Raw genomic sequence first — 20,114 nt, 5'->3', positions numbered from 1 at the left:
CTCTATAAGACAATCCTGTTATTTTACCAGCAGATGGTTTCTAGTCTGAATCATCATCTATAATTGAAATGAACACCATTGTATGCATTGAGATACAGGTATTCAGCCCCCTTGGATTTCTAAACATTTTATTGTGTTACAAAGTGGGATTAAAATATATTTTATTGTTATTTATTTTGTCAACAATCTACACAAAAAAATCATAGCTTAAATATAGTCATTGCATAAGTATTCAGCCCCTTTGTTTAGGCAAGCCTAAATTAGTTTAGGAGGAAAATGTGGATTAACAAATCACATAAATTACATGGACTCACTCTGTGTGAAATAATATGGGTTGACATGATTTTTGAATGACTAACCCTTCCTCTGTCTCTCATACATACAACATATGTAAGGTCCCTCAGTCAAGTGTTGAATTCCAAGCACAAATTAAACTACAATAACCAGGGAGCTTTTAGAAAGGCTAATAAAGAAGGGCATTGATTGGTATTTGTATTTGTATTGATTATGGATCCCCATTAGCTGCTCAATCTGGGGTCCAGCAAAATTAAGGCAGTTATACATTTTAAAAACATTACAATACATTCATAACAGATTTCACAACATATTAAGTGTGTGCCCTCAGGCCTCTACTCTACTACCACATACAGTGGGGTGAAAAAGTATTTAGTCAGCCACCAATTGTGCAAGTTCTCCCACTTAAAAAGATGAGAGAGGCCTGTAATTTTCATCATAGGTACACGTCAACTATGACAGACAAAATGAGGAAAAAAAATCTAGAAAATCACATTGTAGGATTTTTAATTAATTAATTTGCAAATTATGGTGGAAAATAAGTATTTGGTCAATAACAAAAGTTTCTCAATACTTTGTTATATACCCTTTGTTGGCAATGACACAGGTCAAACGTTTTCTGTAAGTCTTCACAAGGTTTTCACACACTGTTGCTGGTATTTTGGCCCATTCCTCCATGCAGATCTCCTCTAGAGCAGTGATGTTTTGGGGCTGTCGCTGGGCAACACGGACTTTCAACTCCCTCCAAAGATTTTCTATGGGGTTGAGATCTGGAGACTGGCTAGGCCACTCCAGGACCTTGAAATGCTTCTTACGAAGCCACTCCTTCGTTGCCCGGGCGGTGTGTTTGGGATCATTGTCATGCTGAAAGACCCAGCCACGTTTAATCTTCAATGCCCTTGCTGATGGAAGGAGGTTTTCACTCAATATCTCACGATACATGGCCCCATTCATTCTTTCCTTTACACGGATCAGTCGTCCTGGTCCCTTTGCAGAAAAACAGCCCCAAAGCATGATGTTTCCACCCCCATGCTTCACAGTAGGTATGGTGTTCTTTGGATGCAACGCAGCATTCTTTGTCCTCCAAACACGACAAGTTGAGTTTTTACCAAAAAGTTATATTTTGGTTTCATCTGACCATATGACATTCTCCCAATCCTCTTCTGGATCATCCAAATGCACTCTAGCAAACGGACGGGCCTGGACATGTACTGGCTTAAGCAGGGGGACACGTCTGGCACTGCAGGATTTGAGTCCCTGGCGGCGTAGTGTGTTACTGATGGTAGGCTTTGTTACATTGGTCCCAGCTCTCTGCAGGTCATTCACTAGGTCCCCCCGTGTGATTCTGGGATTTTTGCTCACCGTTCTTGTGATCATTTTGACCCCACGGGGTGAGATCTTGTTTCTGGTGTCCTTTGACAGCTCTTTGGTCTTGGCCATAGTGGAGTTTGGAGTGTGACTGTTTGAGGTTGTGGACAGGTGTCTTTTATACTGATAACAAGTTCAAACAGGTGCCATTAATACAGGTAACGAGTGGAGGACAGAGGAGCCTCTTAAAGAAGAAGTTACAGGTCTGTGAGAGCCAGAAATCTTGCTTGTTTGTAGGTGACCAAATACTTATTTTCCACCATAATTTGCAAATAAATTCATTAAAAATCCTACAATGTGATTTTCTGGATTTCTTTTCTCAATTTGTCTGTCATAGTTGACGTGTAACTATGATGAAAATTACAGGCCTCTCTCATCTTTTTATATGGGAGAACTTGCACAATTGGTGGCTGACTAAATACTTTTTTCCCCCACTGTATCTATAACACAAAATCCATGTGTACATGTTTGTATAGTGCGTATGTTATCGTGTGTTTGTATGCATGTGTCTATGTTTGTGTTGCTTCACAGTCCCCGCTGTTCCATAAGGTGTATTTGTATCTGTTTTTTAAATCTAATTTTACCGCTGGCATGAGTTACTTGATGTGGAATAGAGTTCCATGTAGTCATGGCTCTATGTAGTACTGTGCACCTCCCATAGTCTGTTCTTGACTTGGGGACTGTGAAGAGACCTCTGGTGGCAGATGGTAGATGGGTAATAATGTCAAATTAGAGATTGAATATCTCTTTAAGCATGGTCAAGTTAATAATTATGCTGTGAATTATGTATTAAACCACCCAGAAACATCAAAGATACAGTTATCCTTCTGAACTGAGTTGCAGGACAGGAAAGAAACTGCTCAGGGATGTTACCATGAGGCCGTTGGGGATTTCAAAACAGTTACAGAGTTCAATGGCTGTGAAGGGAGAAAACTGAGGCTGGATCAACATCGTAGTGACTCCACAATAATTACCTAAATGACAGAGTGAAAATAATACAAATATACAGAATACAAATATTCCAAAACATGCATCCTGTATGCAACAATGCAATAAAGTAATACTGGGAAAAAAACACAACAAAGGAATACACTTTTTGGCCTAAATGCAAAGTCTTATGTTTGGGGGCAAATCTAACACAACACATCAATGAGTAACTGACTCCTTATTTTTAAGCATGGTGGTGGCTGCATCATGGTATGGGTATGCTTGACATAGGCAAAGACTGGGGAGTTTTTCAGGATAAAAATAAATTGGATGGAGCTAAGCACAGGCAAAATCCTAGAGAAAAACCTGCTTCAGTCTGCTTTACACCAGAGACTGGTAGAGGAATTCACCTTTCTGCAGGACAATAACCTACAACACAAGGCCAAATCTACACTGGAGTTGCTTACAAAGAAGACAGTGAATGTTCATGAGTGACCAAGTTACAGTTTTGACCTAAATCTGCTTGAAAATGTATGGCAAGACTAGAGAATTGCTGTCTAGCCATGAAACCCAACACCTTGACAGAGCTTGAAGAATTTAAAAAAATAATAATGTGCAAATATGGCAGACTTACCCAAGAAGACTCACAGCTGTAATCGATGCCAAAGGTGTTTCTGAATACTTAATAATTTGTTTTAATCTTAAATGTTTTTTTAGAAATGTTTTTCCGCTTTGACATTAGAGTATTTTGTGTAGATTGTTGACACAAAAAGCTCAATTAAATACATTTTAATCCCTCTTTGTAACACAATAAAATGTGAAGAAATCCAAGGGGTCTGAATACTTTTACAAGGCACTGTATATGGTTGTACTCTATTGATACTTAATTCCCAGTGGGCAAAACTGGTGATTTTGTGGGGTCATGGTAAGGTTGTATGCTGGTTGCAAAATGACATCTTTTTTTTTTACCAGACAATTATAGCTTTAACTGGTTAACTGAAAGATAACAACCAGAATATGACATCTTTCCTTGACATATTTTTTGACATCATGACAAAAAGTTTCTCTGAAGTTTGTATAACCAGTAAACCAGTTTACAACCATAATATGAAGTTATTATGCCAACTTTTGCCCACTGGGTTATCTTTTGATAATATCTGCATCTCTCTCCTATGGTCACAACCTCACCGCAGAGGCTTGGAAACCAAGAGGAGAGGCTGAAATAAAAAGAAAGTTAATTTGAAAATCAAACATGTTCATTAGCTGGACTCACTGGACCGGGATACTTGGGCCCAAACAATGTGGCACTCTCCTAGCATACAGCACAATAAAAAGTATAATTTCAATACCCATTTATGAGCTCATTAGAGAAAGAGACTTGCTGAAAAATAATAGCCACTCAATTTAAGCCTCACTTTCAAACAAAGTAGTGAAGTAGACTTTAGACTTTTTAATTGATTTCGTTGTGTTTGCTCTTGATTTGCCACTGATTAATTACACTTCAGTGATCTAAAAAAACGACACCGACTGAATGTTCTAACTTTTACCTAAAGTCACCTTAATTAGCATGGCATTGTGTTCTGTGGAATGAGCTCAGTGGTCACAAAGTGCTAAAGTGGAGAGGTGGTGGCAATAAGCAACGTTAATAAAAGGTTTCCATGGCATTGAAAGCCACAGGCTTTATGTCATGAAACTGACTCAGAAAAGCCCTCAGACATCTCGCTGAGCGTGCTCCTTCCTGGTTACGAATATTAGCCAGTAGCTACACAATGGAGGCAGGCCGTTGACTTCAGAAGACTTGGTCATTTACCATTAGCTTTTCCATTAGACAGTAGAACTAGTCAATATGGACTAATACCATCTGTTTGGGAGTCTTCCTGATGTCAGGAGAGCTCATCATGGAGAAAAGGTCTCTATTAACTTCTACAATATGCAGTTGGTGTATTACACTGAAAACAACATGTACGATGTTGCTTGTATTCAATATTGTTTATAATTTTTTGCTTTATATGGGAATATTCAGAAATCTGGGCCCGTATTCATAAAGCTTCTCAGAGTAGGAGTGCTGATCTAGGATCAGTTTGGGATCAGAATGAATATGATTATACAGAAAGAGGACCTGTTGATTTGACAATAACCCACAATAATTTATTCTAATACTAGTGGTGTAAATTCTACTTCTGTTATTTGTGTGTAGGCCTACCCCCATTCACTTTTCCAAATCCCCCAGTCCTGCTCAGCCGCCATTTTGTGTGTTCCATGGGAACTTCTTGTTCCTGTCAGTCTTTAATGGAAATGCCCTTAAGAGGCTTGAGTGATGCTGGGAATTGACCCTTTCAAGATGTATGGCATCCATTTTTTGGATCCAAAAGAAACAGATCCCTTCTTCTGTAAATATTCAGTCCCCGGTCCCAAATGAAATAGCCTGTGTGTGAAAGTGAGCAGCACCCCTCCAAACTCCCCCCCACCCCCCACCCCCATCAGCATACCCTCCAGTCATGCTTTGACCACCACGGGGGAGGAGAGAGGAAGCTCATACCATTAAAAATACCAGTGCTTTGAGCAGTTATTCGTGGGTCCCACAATTTCCATTGATCAAATAACACATAAGGCGACTGGTTTCACAGGGCCCCTCTTTTTGCTTTGGCCGCAAAAGCAAAGCGAAGGGCTTTATTTGTCTGTCGTTCATGCAGCAAAAGTATGGTTTATTAAAAACTCTTATTGTAATTATCAAGTTGGAGGGATATGATTGATTATGGATGTTCTGTTTATTCACAAACAACTGTACTGGTGATGTGAAGTTTGGGCTTTTGGAAAATGTGGGTCTGCAAACATTCCCAGTTTCAGTAAGACAAGACAAAGTATAATCTGTGTTGATATCTGTGTGATGTGCAGCTGGATGAGATATCCTTTAGTAACTTAAGTTTAGTCAATAGAATTGTCATAATTGACTCAGGAAATGACTGTACTAAGCAACATGATTGTTTCAACAAACAAACATGCAGTTGATATAAGCGGAAGTCATTAGGAGTGGTCAGTGGGTTCACTTGATTTCCTATCATTGCATTATTATGCAGAAAGTGGATAGTGGATCTACAGTAAATGGATATAGCCTAATTCAGGGTAGCGTGAGACCTGGGTTATTCAATAGGAGGATGTCCTAATATGTAGTAGTAACAGCCTATGGTTTCATCCCATGTTTGACTCACTCTTGTGGTTTCTCTGATAAGTTGTGGGGACTACGGTGGCCCTAAGGGGACAGATCAAAGCTGGATCACTACAGAATCTCTTACTTGATTCCTGCAAGGTGCAATGGGAGGGTTTATCAATATTATACGGTATAATCTGTGACCGGATGGATCTTTACTCCCTAATAATAATACATCTACATTTTAGTAATTTAGCAGACGCTCTTATCCAGAGCGACTTACAGGAGCAATTAGGGTTAAGTGCCTTGCTCAAGGGCACATCGACAGATTTTTCACCTAGTCGGCTCGGGGATTAGACGGTTAATGGCACAACGCTCTTAACCACTAAGCTACCTGCCGCCTTAATAATAATAATAGTAGTAGTAGTAGTAGTAGTAGTAGTAGTAGTAGTAGTAGTAGTAGTAGTAATACTAATATTTAAATGTTATATGCACTTTGATAAATCTAAAGGCTCTACATAGAATCCTCTGTATTCTATAATTGACAGTGTCAGGGAGGACGGTAGTCTGAAGGCCAGTCCTGTCTGCAGCTAAAAGGGTAATAAGCCTTTAGCCAATCGACAGTCCATCTTACAGTATGCCCCAGTGGCTTATCACTGTCTCCGTTAAAAGTGTTGCACTCCAAATTCCTATGGCGCCACATGTCTGCACTATCTAACTTGAAGGGTTCCAAAAAGTTTCCAGAGTAAGATACAAGGTGCAAATCCATCAGGACTGGGGTTGCAAAGGGAGGCAATATTATTGGTAACTTTTGAAGTTTACCAGTAAACAACCATAATTTTGGTATCTTTTCAAGGATTTTATGTAATCTATCACAAGACATCTAGTGGCCCTTTTGGGTACTTCAGATTATCACAGGTTTCTGTAATTACAGTATCTATGGCCCTCTGTGTGGCCTTATTACATGTAAAATATATGAAAAATATATGAAATAATTAAATAATATGATTTTAAAATAGAATGACAAAGCTGTAAAACATTATCCTCAATATAAACCAACTTAGTGAACACCATTGTTGTTTAATATGAGCATGAAATATCTAGTAAAAAATTACACACTTTTATGTCTTTGTATTTGTTGTCAATGTTTTGGCGATAAACTGGTGGCAGTTATGAAAACAGTCAATAGTTGGAAGAGTTGCAGAGTTAATTGAAAATAATCAAATTGTTGATTAGATGTTTAAAAAAATATATTAGGCTATTTTCTCTTGAACCATGTGGTCTATCTACTAGAAACCCATGGACAATATGGACACAGACATAAGAAATGAATACTATATATCAATAAAAAAAGAGTATAAATATAAATTACCAAAGTTACGATAGATTGCCATAGAAATTCTGCTAATTACCAATTACTGAAGATTCCAGTAACTTTAGTAAATTACCAGTAACTTTGCAACCCTAATCAGGACACAAAGTTGGCCCGGGACATAAGCTGGAAATGTGATTAGGGCTTGAACCTGCTTTGGAAGAGAATGATCCACAGAGCCTTCAACCCAACACTATAATTCTACTATGGTTCCTCAGGAAACACTTAGCATTTATTTTACATAAACCTGTTTACTGTGACACAGGATAAAGCCCCCTTAAGTGACAGATGCTTCTGTTTAATGCTGTGGTAGTTCTTGGACACTTTGTTGGTTAGGTATGGGCAAGAGAGTCTGCGGTTGCTTTGGGCTGTTTGAAATCCAGAGCTGAGCCAGGCTCTCCAACATATTCACTGAAACTCCTGGGTGCTTCTGGGGAAATACACCTTCTCGCTTTCCTGAGAGAGGATACAAAAATCACACACACACACAAACATATGTTCGTGTGCACGCACGCACGAACACACACACACACACACACACACACACACACACACACACACACACGTCCCCCCTTTCATTTAGTAAGCAATGGTTCATCAGCGGTGGCCTGGTCCAGTGGTTGAGGAAATGGTGACCAGAGGGCGGCTGTTTGAAATCCCACGAGAGGAGACTGGCGGTTTTGCCCTCAAGCAGGGCACTTTCCCAGAATGAAACGCCTAGCCATATGAGCGCTATCTCCCAACGGTGACTTCAAACATTACGACATAGGCTGTAGGAGGTTCGTAAAGGTTCATAATGGAATGCACTTTTAATTACAAGAGGTCTAGATTTGTGAGCTTCTATGATGACAATTGACCCTTTACGAATGTGAAGTTAATGAGCAATTGCTTAAAATCGATTTTCTACATCTCTCTACAGCAGTACGGTTCATCCTCGTTCGGTACCCCACATAATTGTAAAGGAGGTTGTATTGGGAGTTGCAACACCGCTCCGTTTATTCAATGGCAATGTGACAGCTTAAGAAAACGAGCACAAGGCTTGCTCTCACAGAACTCACTGGAATGTTTGTGTGACTTGTTCAGAGTCTTGGGACGGGAGAGGGAACTCCACCAGACCTTCAAAGGAACAGCTCTTTGGGGAGTGTTGACAGACTGGTGGTTTGGACAGCTTGCAACCCCCCCCCCCCCCCCCCCCCCCCCCCCCCCATATAAAACACAAACATGTACAGGCACACACACACACACATAGGAACACAGGACTACAGGAAGCCACTGAATTATAGATACAGAAACAGGAAATTCCTCCCCCTTACCCTCTGTCACTCAAGCTCTGACCTTGTACCTAATCAACTAGCACAGCTAAAGGCAATCAGCTGGCCTCCCCTGCAACTCACTGATTGTATCTCCAATTTATGAGGGCCTCTCGAAACCCAGCACAGTTCTATAGAGTTCCTACCTAGTGGGTGGCCACTGGGCACTGTTTGTACCCTTGGAAACAGTCATTGCGTGTTGCGCAAATCAAAGAGCAAGAGCATGAAATCTAATTTCCATCTGTACAAATTTGGCCCATTGTACAACTATGTGGAAGTAGCCAATGTAACTGTAGACGGATTGTTTGAGAAATAGTCTAGGGGTTTGGCTAATCTTACATGGATCTCCAAACCCTCCATATGGTGTCTAAAGCCCCATCCCGAGCCGTCTTGGTGTTTCCGTTTGGAGAAACCTGACACCGGTCCTTGTATCCAGCCATTCAGTGTGTACCACCCCTATCAACGCTTCATCTGTGAATCTCCCCAGGAGGCTCTCTGGGATGTAATCCCTGTTCCTCCGAGCTGCCAGCGGATTGGGAATCTTCCTATTCACTCTCTCCCTAGAGGATCAGCTAAACATATTTCCCATGGAATTCAATGAGGTACAACTACCATTAAACATGGGATTTAGTGCAAGACCGCTCCTATTGCCCCTATAGGAACAAATATGTTAGAATGACCATATCTCATTCCGGAATTCCTTCCTGTTGCATTCTGGAATTCCTTCCTGTTGCATTCTAGGTGTGTCACTCTCGCTAGGGACACGCATCCAAGTATATAATAGATCAAACTAAGTGTTGTGGTTGCCTTTGTTTACAAGGGAGTGTCTACACGCCGCACATTATTCACTGTTGTCCCTGGCTCATATTTCACTCTCTAACATGTAGAGTAAATAAGAGTCAGTCCATGGGAATTTTACCTAAACTCAGAACAATGTCTAGGGATGTACGACTGGGTTGATGTCAGTGTAAATCAACACAGTGAAGTGATTCAATTATCACAGAGGACAGCATTTCCTTGATTTCAATAGTTCACCATGCCAGCTAATGAGCACGTTTACTAGACAGAACACACAGGGGCTACAGTATGATGATCAATTTGTTATGGGACTGATAAACACCTTCGCTTGACGGGTATGGTTTAGTTTGCTTTATAAATGCATGTGGAACAAGGCTAAAACGCCTATTAAAATGGGAACGTTAACCTCCTTGAAACAGGCGTAAATGTGAAATAGCTCAGTAGATGCCGTCCAAATGGTTCAACTACAATATAATGCCATACCTCCCCATTCTTCTCAACAGCGTAATAAGAACTGTCACCTAAACTAATGGATATCCCATAATTATCTCTAACCAGCTTTGATTGTGGAATTATTATACAGTCCTTCCTATGAGTGGCTAGTTTGATTAGGGTTAAGGTGCAGGAAACCCCTGAAAAGTTAATTGGAGGAATTCAATTGTTAATTTGGTTACTCTTCACTTATGGGAAGCATCTAACATTTGACATTGCTTTGAAAGGTTTTGACGTCTTTGAGCACTTGACAGTAGCCTACTTGCGCACCTTTCGAGTGGGTTATGTAAGGAGGGGAAAACTCGGTCTCGTTTCCAAGGTGATGAGAGAGTATCTCAGTGATTGATGGACTCGTCCTGCTGATATACTGTAGTGTGCTGCTGTGGACCCACTGCTAACGGGAGCTGACCACCTTGACACATTTATGCCATATCACTCAATAAAGTCAAACATAAAGTAACATTTTATTTGAAGTTCATGAGATTTGACTAGGTAGTAAACTCACTATACACTGTACTGTCGCTCTGTGTTTCCCACGCCTTATTCAAATAAGCTTATAGGAAACGTAGATTGGAGCAGTAACAACTCTCAAAATGTACCAACCAAACAGTATAGGCAAAGGTGCTCTTGGGGGAATTTGTATACAAACAGAAAATCCACTTGATACTGTATAGAAGTTGTACAGATACTAGCAAATCTCCTCTCCCAGTAAAAATCTAATCATGTTATATGAGTATGTAGCCCGGCTTAAAGATGCACTTTTGTATAATTTCAGGCAGTAGTTTTGAAAGTGGTGCTCAAGAGCCAAAATGGTTCCCAGTTCTTTGTGTACTAGGTCAACCATTTTGTGTGACAAATTTCGCAATTAGTATGATATCATACGTTTTTGCAATTCGTATAATATGTTACAAATCTAATTAGTACAATATGTTACAAATATTTGTTGTGCTTAAAATTAAGTAGCCTCCTAGGTGTATGCACTGTGAGATCTGGGGACTGGTAGTTTAAGTAGCCTCCTAGGTGTATGCAATGTGAGATCTGGGGACTGGTAGTTTAAGTAGCCTCCTAGGTGTATGCACTGTGAGATCTGGGGACTGGTAGTTTAAGTAGCCTCCTAGGTGTATGCACTGTGAGATCTGGGGACTGGTAGTTTAAGTAGCCTCCTAGGTGTATGCACTGTGAGATCTGGGGACTGGTAGTTTAAGTAGCCTCCTAGGTGTATGCACTGTGAGATCTGGGGACTGGTAGTTTAAGTAGCCTCCTAGGTGTATGCACTGTGAGATCTGGGGACTGGTAGTTGTAGCAGGTTATTTATTAAAAGCAGGTGGGAGGTGACACCTCCAGCAAATTGCCTTATTATTTATAATGCTACCTCGCTCGTTGTGTGAGAAGTTTTACAATGACAGCTTTGGAGCACTGCTTCTGCAGGGAGGATTAAGTTGAGACCCTATACCACCCGAACACTTCGGTTATAGGTATTAGCCCTCTCTGCTTCCTCAAGAGAGTTATTTTTGTCAAGTGGGCTACCTTTTCTCTACAGAGTCTCTTTATCCTTCGGCAGTTGAGCGACATCGTTAACATTTTACTTAACAGACAGTTATAATATTTTATTACTACTTACTTATGTATGACAGCCTATTATGTGATATCATAAGGCTCTTAATATGTTATGTATCTATGCAACACTTCACCAGACACAGCTGTTAGTCAGGATAGAAAGGCATTATAAGGTGCTAACAACAAGTGTTACAATGCATTATGACTATAATAATTCATTATGACTATTAAAATCAATTATGATTATTATAATAATATGCCATTTAGCAGACGCTTTTATCCAAAGCGACTTACAGTCATGTGTGCATGCATTTTTACGTATGGGTGGTCACGGGGATCGAACCCACTACCTTAGCATTACAAGCGCCGTGCTCTACCAGCTGAGCTACAGAGGACCACATTATCATTCATTATGGCTATTATAATGCATTATGACTATTATAATCCATTATGACTATTATAATCCATGATGACTATTATAATGCGTTATGACTATTATAAAACATTATGACTATTATAGTACATTATGGCTATTATAATGCATTATGACTATTATCATCAGTTATCACTATTGTAATGCATTATGACTATTATAATACATTATGGCTATTATAATATATTATGACTATTATAATTCATTATGACTATTATAATACATTATGCTATTATAATCCATTATGACTATTATAATCCATTATGGCTATTATAATATATTATGACTATTATAATTCATTATGACTATTATAATACATTATGCTATTATAATCCATTATGACTATTATAATCCATTATGACTATTATAATACATTATGAATGTTATAATACATTATGGCTATTATCATCAATTATGACTATTATTATTGATTTTTTAAACATTTTTTAGTCATTTAGCAGACGCTCTTATCCAGAGCGACTTACAGTTAGTGAGTGCATACATTATTATTATTTAAAAATATATATATATACTGGTCCCCCGTGGGAAATGAACCCACAACCCTGGCGTTGCAAACGCCATGCTCTACCAACTGAGCTACACGGGACTATATATATATTATAATGCATCATGACTATTATAATACATTATGGCTATTATAATGCATTATGACTATTATAATACATTATGACTATTATAATACATTATGACTATTATAATTCATTATGACTATTATAATGCATTATGACTATTATAATACATTGTGGCTATTATAATTCATTATACCTCGCGTACTCCTGAGTGGCGCAGTGGTCTAAGGCACTGCATCGCAGTGCTAACTGTGCCACTAGAGATCCTGGTTTGAATCCAGGCTCTGTCGCCGCCGGCCGCGACCGGGAGACTCATGGGCGGCGCACAATTGGCCCAGCGTCGTCCAGGGTAGGGGAGGGAATGGCCGGCAGGGATGTAGCTCAGTTGATAGAGCATGGCGTTTGCAACGCCAGGGTTGTGGGTTAGATTCCCACGGGGGGCCAGTATAAAAAAAATATGTATTCACTAACTGTAAGTCGCTCTGGATAAGAGCGTCTGCTAAATGACTAAAATGTAAATGTATTGAGAAAAGTGTTAGAGACACTTCTATCGACCTCTATTGTAGAAAGTTAACACACCACAGTTAGTGATCTAACTATATTTCTTTACCCTCCACACTTATTTATGGCCCATGTTCCAATAATGGCCTTTATAGTGTGCATATAGCCATCTGAATCCACTAGGGCCATACGTTGATTTGACCTCTCCTTAATTGTATGTTCTGTATGTTATACAATGCATGAAGCAATATGCTATATACTGTATATTTTGAAGCCTCGGGCAGTTTTAGGTATTTGTGCCACTGGTAAGCTTTGAAAGGCACTCCTGGTGAACACACACAACTGAATAGCATTTTCATGACACCATTACAATGACAGGGCTCATTATGGAATGCAAATGTATTTTTCTACTTAAGATGAAGAAGACCGTCATTTCAAAGATTTCAAACAAATCAAGAGCCTATTAAAGACACAGCGATCTGAAAACAAAGGGCAAATTACTTGAGATGTTCTGGGGAGTACTAATGTCTGTGAGGATGACAACTTCAAAGAGTTTGAGATAGCACACATATGAAGATCGTGTGAAAATATGCCTCTGAACATGAGATGGGTGAGGGGAAGTGTGTGTGTGTGTGTGTGTGTGTGTGTGTGTATGTGTATGTGTGTGTGTGTGTGTGTGTGTGTGAGTGAGTGAGATAGAAAAAAAGAGACAGAGAAAAACCTCCACCGGATGATTAGAAAAACAGATAGCTTGTATAGGGTAATTGGTTTCAATTTCACTTTAGACTCCTTAAAATAACACCAGGGCTGGGATGTTTGCTTCAATAACACCAGGGCCAGACTGTTTACTTTACTAACACCAGGGCCAGACTGTTTGCTTTACTAACACAAGGGCCAGACTGTTTGCTTTACTAACACCAGGGCCGGGATGTTTGCTTTACTAACACCAGGGCCAGACTGTTTGCTTTACTAACACCAGGGCCAGATTGTTTGCTTCACTAACACCAGGGACGGGCTGTTTGCTTTACTAACACCAGGGCCGGACTGTTTGCTTTGCTAACACCAGGGCCAGACTGTTTGCTTCACTAACACCAGGGCCAGACTGTTTGCTTTGCTAACACCAGGGCCGGGATGTTTGCTTTACTAACACCAGGGCCAGACTGTTTGCTTTGCTAACACCAGGGCCAGACTGTTTGCTTTACTAACACCAGGGACGGGCTGTTTGCTTTACTAACACCAGGGCCAGACTGTTTGCTTTGCTAACACCAGGGCCAGACTGTTTGCTTTACTAACACCAGGGCCAGACTGTTTGCTTTACTAACACCAGGGCCGGGATGTTTGCTTTACTAACACCAGGGCCAGACTGTTTGCTTTGCTAACACCAGGGCCAGACTGTTTGCTTTACTAACACCAGGGCCGGGATGTTTGCTTTACTAACACCAGGGCCAGACTGTTTGCTTTGCTAACACCAGGGCCGGGATGTTTGCTTTACTAACACCAGGGCCAGACTGTTTGCTTTACTAACACCAGGGCCAGACTGTTTGCTTTACTAACACCAGGGCCAGGCTGTTTGCTTTTTAACCAAAGATGTCCAATACATATATATATATTTGCGAGAAAAAAAAACATATGGGGGATTGGAAGTGATGCAGACAATTACATTGATGGAAGATATCTGCAATATTAAAGCTGATCTACCCCCCCAAATTTTTTTTATAAATAAATATGTCCAATACAGCAGTTCTCTTTGCGACCTTTGCCCTCACAAGGTTTTGCCTTCTAATTTAGTTAATTGTGCATTTCGAAGGGGTGAAACACCACCATTATGGACACAGCCAATGAACTCTGTCCCAGGTCAGGTAAAATCATCCCACACGGACCAAGATTTGGCTGCAATTTAGATTTCTTAAAACAACCCAATGTCTCTGTTTTGATTATGAAACAGAAATTATATGAATCCATTCATATGAGGATATCGAAGTCACACACACACACACACACACACACACACACACACACATATCAAACAGATTATGTTATGGATCTGAAAACGCAGAGCTGTTGATCCTGGTGCCATCTGATTATTTTTGGCCACCAGGAGTGTCTGGAAGATCGGTGATAGATGTTCCCGGCTCACCTCTTCACCCCACTAAAGAAGCCCAGAGACAGTGAGGGCCCCTGCTGCACAAGGACTTTATTAATCTAACATCTGATACTGCCAGGGAAACCTGATCTTTTTGCTATTTTCCTGAGTTTCTACTAATCTCTCATTAAACAGGCGATAGTGGCTGAAACCCGAGGTGCCATCAGAACAAAGGGAGCAGCATTAAAGAAGCCCCATACGGAAAAGATGAAATGCTGAGCTACTGTATGATACAGAGCTCTTATGTTTATATTATGCTCATCATAAGACGGGACGGGAAGGGGAGACTTTGTCGCCTTAAAGTAGCAAGGAGGCAAAGGAGAGTCTAGCACCTAAAAGGTTGTGCTGTGGCTGCATGACGGTGCCAAAATTAATGTGCTTCCTGTTGCAGTACAAATTGAATGTTTTTATCAACACCTACTGCTTGATTAATCCAGTGGTGTCTTTCCCCCTGTTCTTTCTCTCTGTGTGTGTGGGTGTGTGTGTGTGTGTGTGTGTGTGTGTGTGTGTGTGTGTGTGTGTGTGTGTGTGTGTGTGTGTGTGTGTGTGTGTGTGTGTGTGTGTGTGTGTGTGTGTGTGTGTGTGTGTGTGTGTGTGTGTGTGTGTGTGTGTGTGTGTGTGTGTGTGTGTGTGTGTGTGTGTGTGTGTGTGTGTGTGTGTGTGTGTGTGAGAGAGAGATTGTGTCTGGCCCAAAATAGGTTTAAAGACAGAGCTAGGCATCCACAGTGCTGTAACCTAACCCTCCCACACAGTAGGCATGAGACCCACCATCTGTTGTTGTGAGAGGATACAGAGTCACTGTGTGTGTGAATGCCCACCATGACATCTCACTGCATTTGAACAATGTTCTGTTTGAGAGCAGCTGTGAAAAACCCCCTCTCCATTTTGTGGCTTCATCCGCCCCAAACCTCTCCTGATAGTAAGCAAATATCAAAATCCTTCATTTGCCAGATGGAAGGGAGCATCTCTATAACCTTTAAAAGGTGTTCCTATTCACACAGGGGGGAAACTATATAACTAACTTGCAGACTGGTAATCCCAGTAGTAATGTATTTCACATATTCGAGAAATAGACACTGCCATTTCCTATGTATGTTGTTGTTTCAAGTATCAGCCAATCAGCCATATCCTTGCTGAGTTGTTAGGCACACACAAAAAGAGGAAAATCTATCCCACAGTTCATGCAGAACAAGCACCACTGTGTGTGCAATGGAGCCTTGCCATGACATCACTGTCCTGGGACTTATACGTATGGCAGACCTTTGAAACGAGCCAAATTAATGTTTGGGGTGTAGTGTGAAGTGCTGAAACTCTCACTCTCTAAAATAATCACTACGACTACCTCTGGCTATACCTCTCAACATTATTGGTCTACTTGAAAATAAGAGAAAAACTATTGGATAAAACGTTGAGTTTAAAAGCCTGAGAACAGAATATCCTAGTGGGAAATCTCGACTGGGGGAAATGTTGGGAAAACCCGGCAGCACTTTGATTTATCATACTAACATCAAAACCGAATGTAGGTCTAAATTCGGCAGTAAAAGTAGCCATTAAATGTGTCCAACAAACATTTTACAGAGCAGCAGCGCCCACTTCACCATCCATCTACCTCTATACCGCATTGACATAGAAATGATCTCAGATACAGTAGTAATCCCTCATTATGAAATGTCCACACCACTTCGGCTCCGAACGATAGGAAATCAGTGTATCCTCGCCGGCGGCTAGAAAGTGATACCTGTCCATCTCCTTTGGCTTCAAAGCTGACCCACCATCCCTTCTGAAAGCTAAGCAGTCCAGAGGTCTGAGAAGAGCTTGGATTAATTGAGAACCCGGGAGAGTAAAGCCCTTCAGATGGAGAGGGTATGTATTATGAGGAGGGCTTGCCTTGACAAAGCATTCATCTCCTCAATGGTTTCCTTAGGAGTATCCTCAGTGGAGGTGGTTCAGGTCAGATCAGGTTCGGTCACGCTTTCTCTAATGTTCTAGGTGCCCTCAGCACCTAGAACGTCCCTCAGAGAATGTCGGGTAGACCTCAAGGCTTAAGACTCCTTTTTTAAGCTCCCTTTCCCTCAGAGAGAGCTTTCTGCTTTTCTTGCAACATTTAGTGTCGATTTGAATAACAAATTCAAAATGCACAGTGCAAATATGTGATTTACCGAAAAATCCCCAAAGCACTTTGTGTCTGTACATTTTTTTTTTTAACAAACATGGTTAGAGCTCATTTCCCCCCTAGAATAAGCAGTACTCACTTTCCAACTGAGATGGTAATGTTGTATTGTTTCAAATGCTTATTAGGAAGTGAACTAGTACAGGACAAACATAAAGTGTACTAGGTTGTTGTACAGTACAATTTGTGATTCCTCTGGCGGGGCTGCCTGCATGTCTATAAAAAATAAAATAATGAAATGGACAGCACTCCAAAATATAATCTTCAGTAATTCATTTATTGCCCTGCATGGATGCATTTGGGACTCCAATTTCAGCACTCAAAATGAAATAGGCCATCATTATAATTCCCCCCCATTATCATCCATGTCTGTATGGTAAAAATGGAACCCAAATGGATTGTTATTGCTGTACAGTCAAATATTGTTGAGGAAAAACATGAATGACAATCAACGAGACACCAAGTAGCTACAACTGTTCTCCAGTGGTCTCCCTTCAGTCTTTAGCAAACAACAGGATGATCCTCCTGGACCTGTGTGCACTACAGCCATCAGGCGTCTGGCATTGCCATCAGCCATCAGCCACTGAGGAAATGCTTCCTTTGAAATCAATGAAAGATGCTATACTGTCCATGTTGCGTCGCATCCAATGGCAGTGATCCTCCTGGACCTGTGGGCAGCCTTACACCATGATCCAACATGGTTGACCGACCGGTGGTTATCTGCCCCCTGCCAGCTCTGTTTGGATGGATCATCTGGAAACTCCATTGGCTGCTGTCACCATTTTGGAGCTGAGCCAAAAGGTGGATCAATAAAGCCCAAATACACTTCCTGGAGGACTGCGGTCATTGAATTAGGGGCTGGGCCATAAACTTCACACATGTCATGAAATAATCATTGTCCAAATTGAAGACCATGATTATTTGAACATTTGAATCAAGTGTGCAATCAAATGCAGCTCCCAGCACCTGAGTTTCCCAGCCCTGCTCTCTAGATAGAAGATGCTGTGAGTCTCTGATACATTAAAGATGGTCTTGAAACAATAGTCAAGTCACATGATATTTTAGATATTCTGCAGTGCAGAACACCCATCAACCCAACCAACCCTTTCCCAGAGCCTTTACCCTCCCTCCTCCCTCCCCAGTCATTGTTACTCTTAACAACAAAGTCATAATCCCGGTCTTGCGTGTTTCTCACAAAACAACCCACAAATGGACCAGCTGTCATGGAATCTGGTAGTCTCCTCCCAGATAGCACACAACAAGAGCCAAGAATGGGAAAAAACGAACACTGAGAAAAGTGTTCTATAAACAGATATAAATAATAAACAGATACTGAAGCAGACAGGGGCAAATTATTATCTTAGTGCCTAAACAAAATATTATTTCCCCCCAGGAGCTTATCTGTCTGTCCTATTATAGATTTTATGTTAATTGTATCCATCCAAAACGTGGTTTTGTTTTAGCACCCGTTTTTATTCCTCATTTATTTTCCTTCTTGCATTTTTTATCATTCTGTCACAGTGTAATTTCAAGCTTTATTGTGTGTAGGCCTATTTACCATTGTCTTAAATCTGAATAAGCAATGCTAGCCTTGCCAGTTGCCACACAAAGTTGGGATAATACAAAATTAAAACATATTTAAATTCAACACCACTCCTAAAGTGCAGGGACATTTGTATGTATCATGTTGAATTCAGTCAGACCATCTATTCTGGTGTTGTTCATCCATCATTGTTAGTCAGTTTCACTTAATTGGTAGGTATATCTTCTTTTCCAATCGGGACTGAGAAAGATTGGGAAACAAATAGGACAATATAACTTGACCTACATGACTGTAGACTTGTAGAGGCGATATTATGCTGCGTGATTTTTTACTCGAACGTTGCATGTCATGTGTCACTGTCCCTTCCACTCTACGTAACCCGCTGTGCCCCCCATCCTCTCCCATTCCCTCATGCTCACCTACGTCGCTCTCAGCAGTTCGTCCATCCGAGCCACTCTCTCTCCCACTTACCAACAGAAAATACGTTCGAAGAGGACTCGCTTTCGGCGGAGAAAGAACAGCGGCAGGCAACCACAAACTCTCACACACCTGATCCTAGATGTAGCCTAGATAACTTCTCAGGGTTTATAACACGTTTTACATGTTCGTTTTACATAACGATTACGCCCGTATTTTTTTGTTATTTATGTCCATGACATTTGATTAATCCATCCACTTTTCGGGAAACTTATGGAATTCTGAAAAATTTAGTGAACAAGGAGTTATCTTGGTTATCAATCCCTTTGTAACAATTCAGTCCACTTGTACAGGAGGATGTATTTCAGTGTAATTTCAAAGGTGTAGGTGTAGTGGTGCGTATCTTGGAATTATTTAAACAGAATTTTACATCGGAAATCAAAATGGATCTTTGGGGAGTTTACCTATTTCATCTCGTCTTCTTCGGTAAGTAAACAGGCGTTTATTATTTTCTACCTGTACTGCCCTAAGAGATATTGCAATGAATGAAATTGATGGACACGTTGCTTTGATAAAGATTTCATGGGATACAGAAACCAAGGAGATTTTCAGTTTTGCAACCTGTTCGCAATATGCAGCAAACCCGCAGATTTGGATAACTCTTTCAGTTGAGTAAAAGGCTACTAAAGTAAATTTAGGCAAATAAAGTATGCTTCTATTTTCTATCACTGACCTATGTATATTTCAATTTTAAAAAAATTGTCCACTAGCACAGTAATACATTTCGGTGGAAGTTGATTTATTGGTAGAAATTATGAGGTGTGATTTAGTTGTTGGCGCGCAATAATGTAGCCTACATTTTAGCTGTCGGATATTATGTTTACGACATTTGGAGATTCTGTGATTACTTCCTTGCAATGTATGCCACATTGAATCTCAATATGAGGTCGAAATTAAGTGACTGACTAGCACTTCATAAGTGTTCTATGGTATTCTGATAATGAATATGGCACAATAATCCGCATACACCATTATGACGGGATAATTTCAA

General features: G+C 40.5%; 1 protein-coding gene across 1 annotated transcript in view; it reads left to right on the top strand.

Annotated features, from left to right (window-relative positions):
• Positions 1-19,506: 19,506 nt before the first annotated feature.
• LOC311107991 (GDNF family receptor alpha-4-like) overlaps positions 19,507-20,114 on the top strand; it is a gene marked incomplete at both ends in the record, with an annotated part of 50,011 nt that continues 49,403 nt past the window's right edge. Inside the window, one exon of the mRNA XM_084150624.1 lies at positions 19,507-19,549. Coding sequence (XP_084006750.1) covers positions 19,507-19,549 — 43 coding nt within the window. The remainder of the gene's footprint in view (positions 19,550-20,114) is intronic.

The sequence above is a fragment of the Coregonus lavaretus genome (assembly GCF_964263955.1).
Source record: "Coregonus lavaretus genome assembly, chromosome: 32".
Lineage (NCBI taxonomy): Eukaryota > Metazoa > Chordata > Actinopteri > Salmoniformes > Salmonidae > Coregonus > Coregonus lavaretus.
This window is presented reverse-complemented; position numbering and strand designations above follow the sequence as displayed.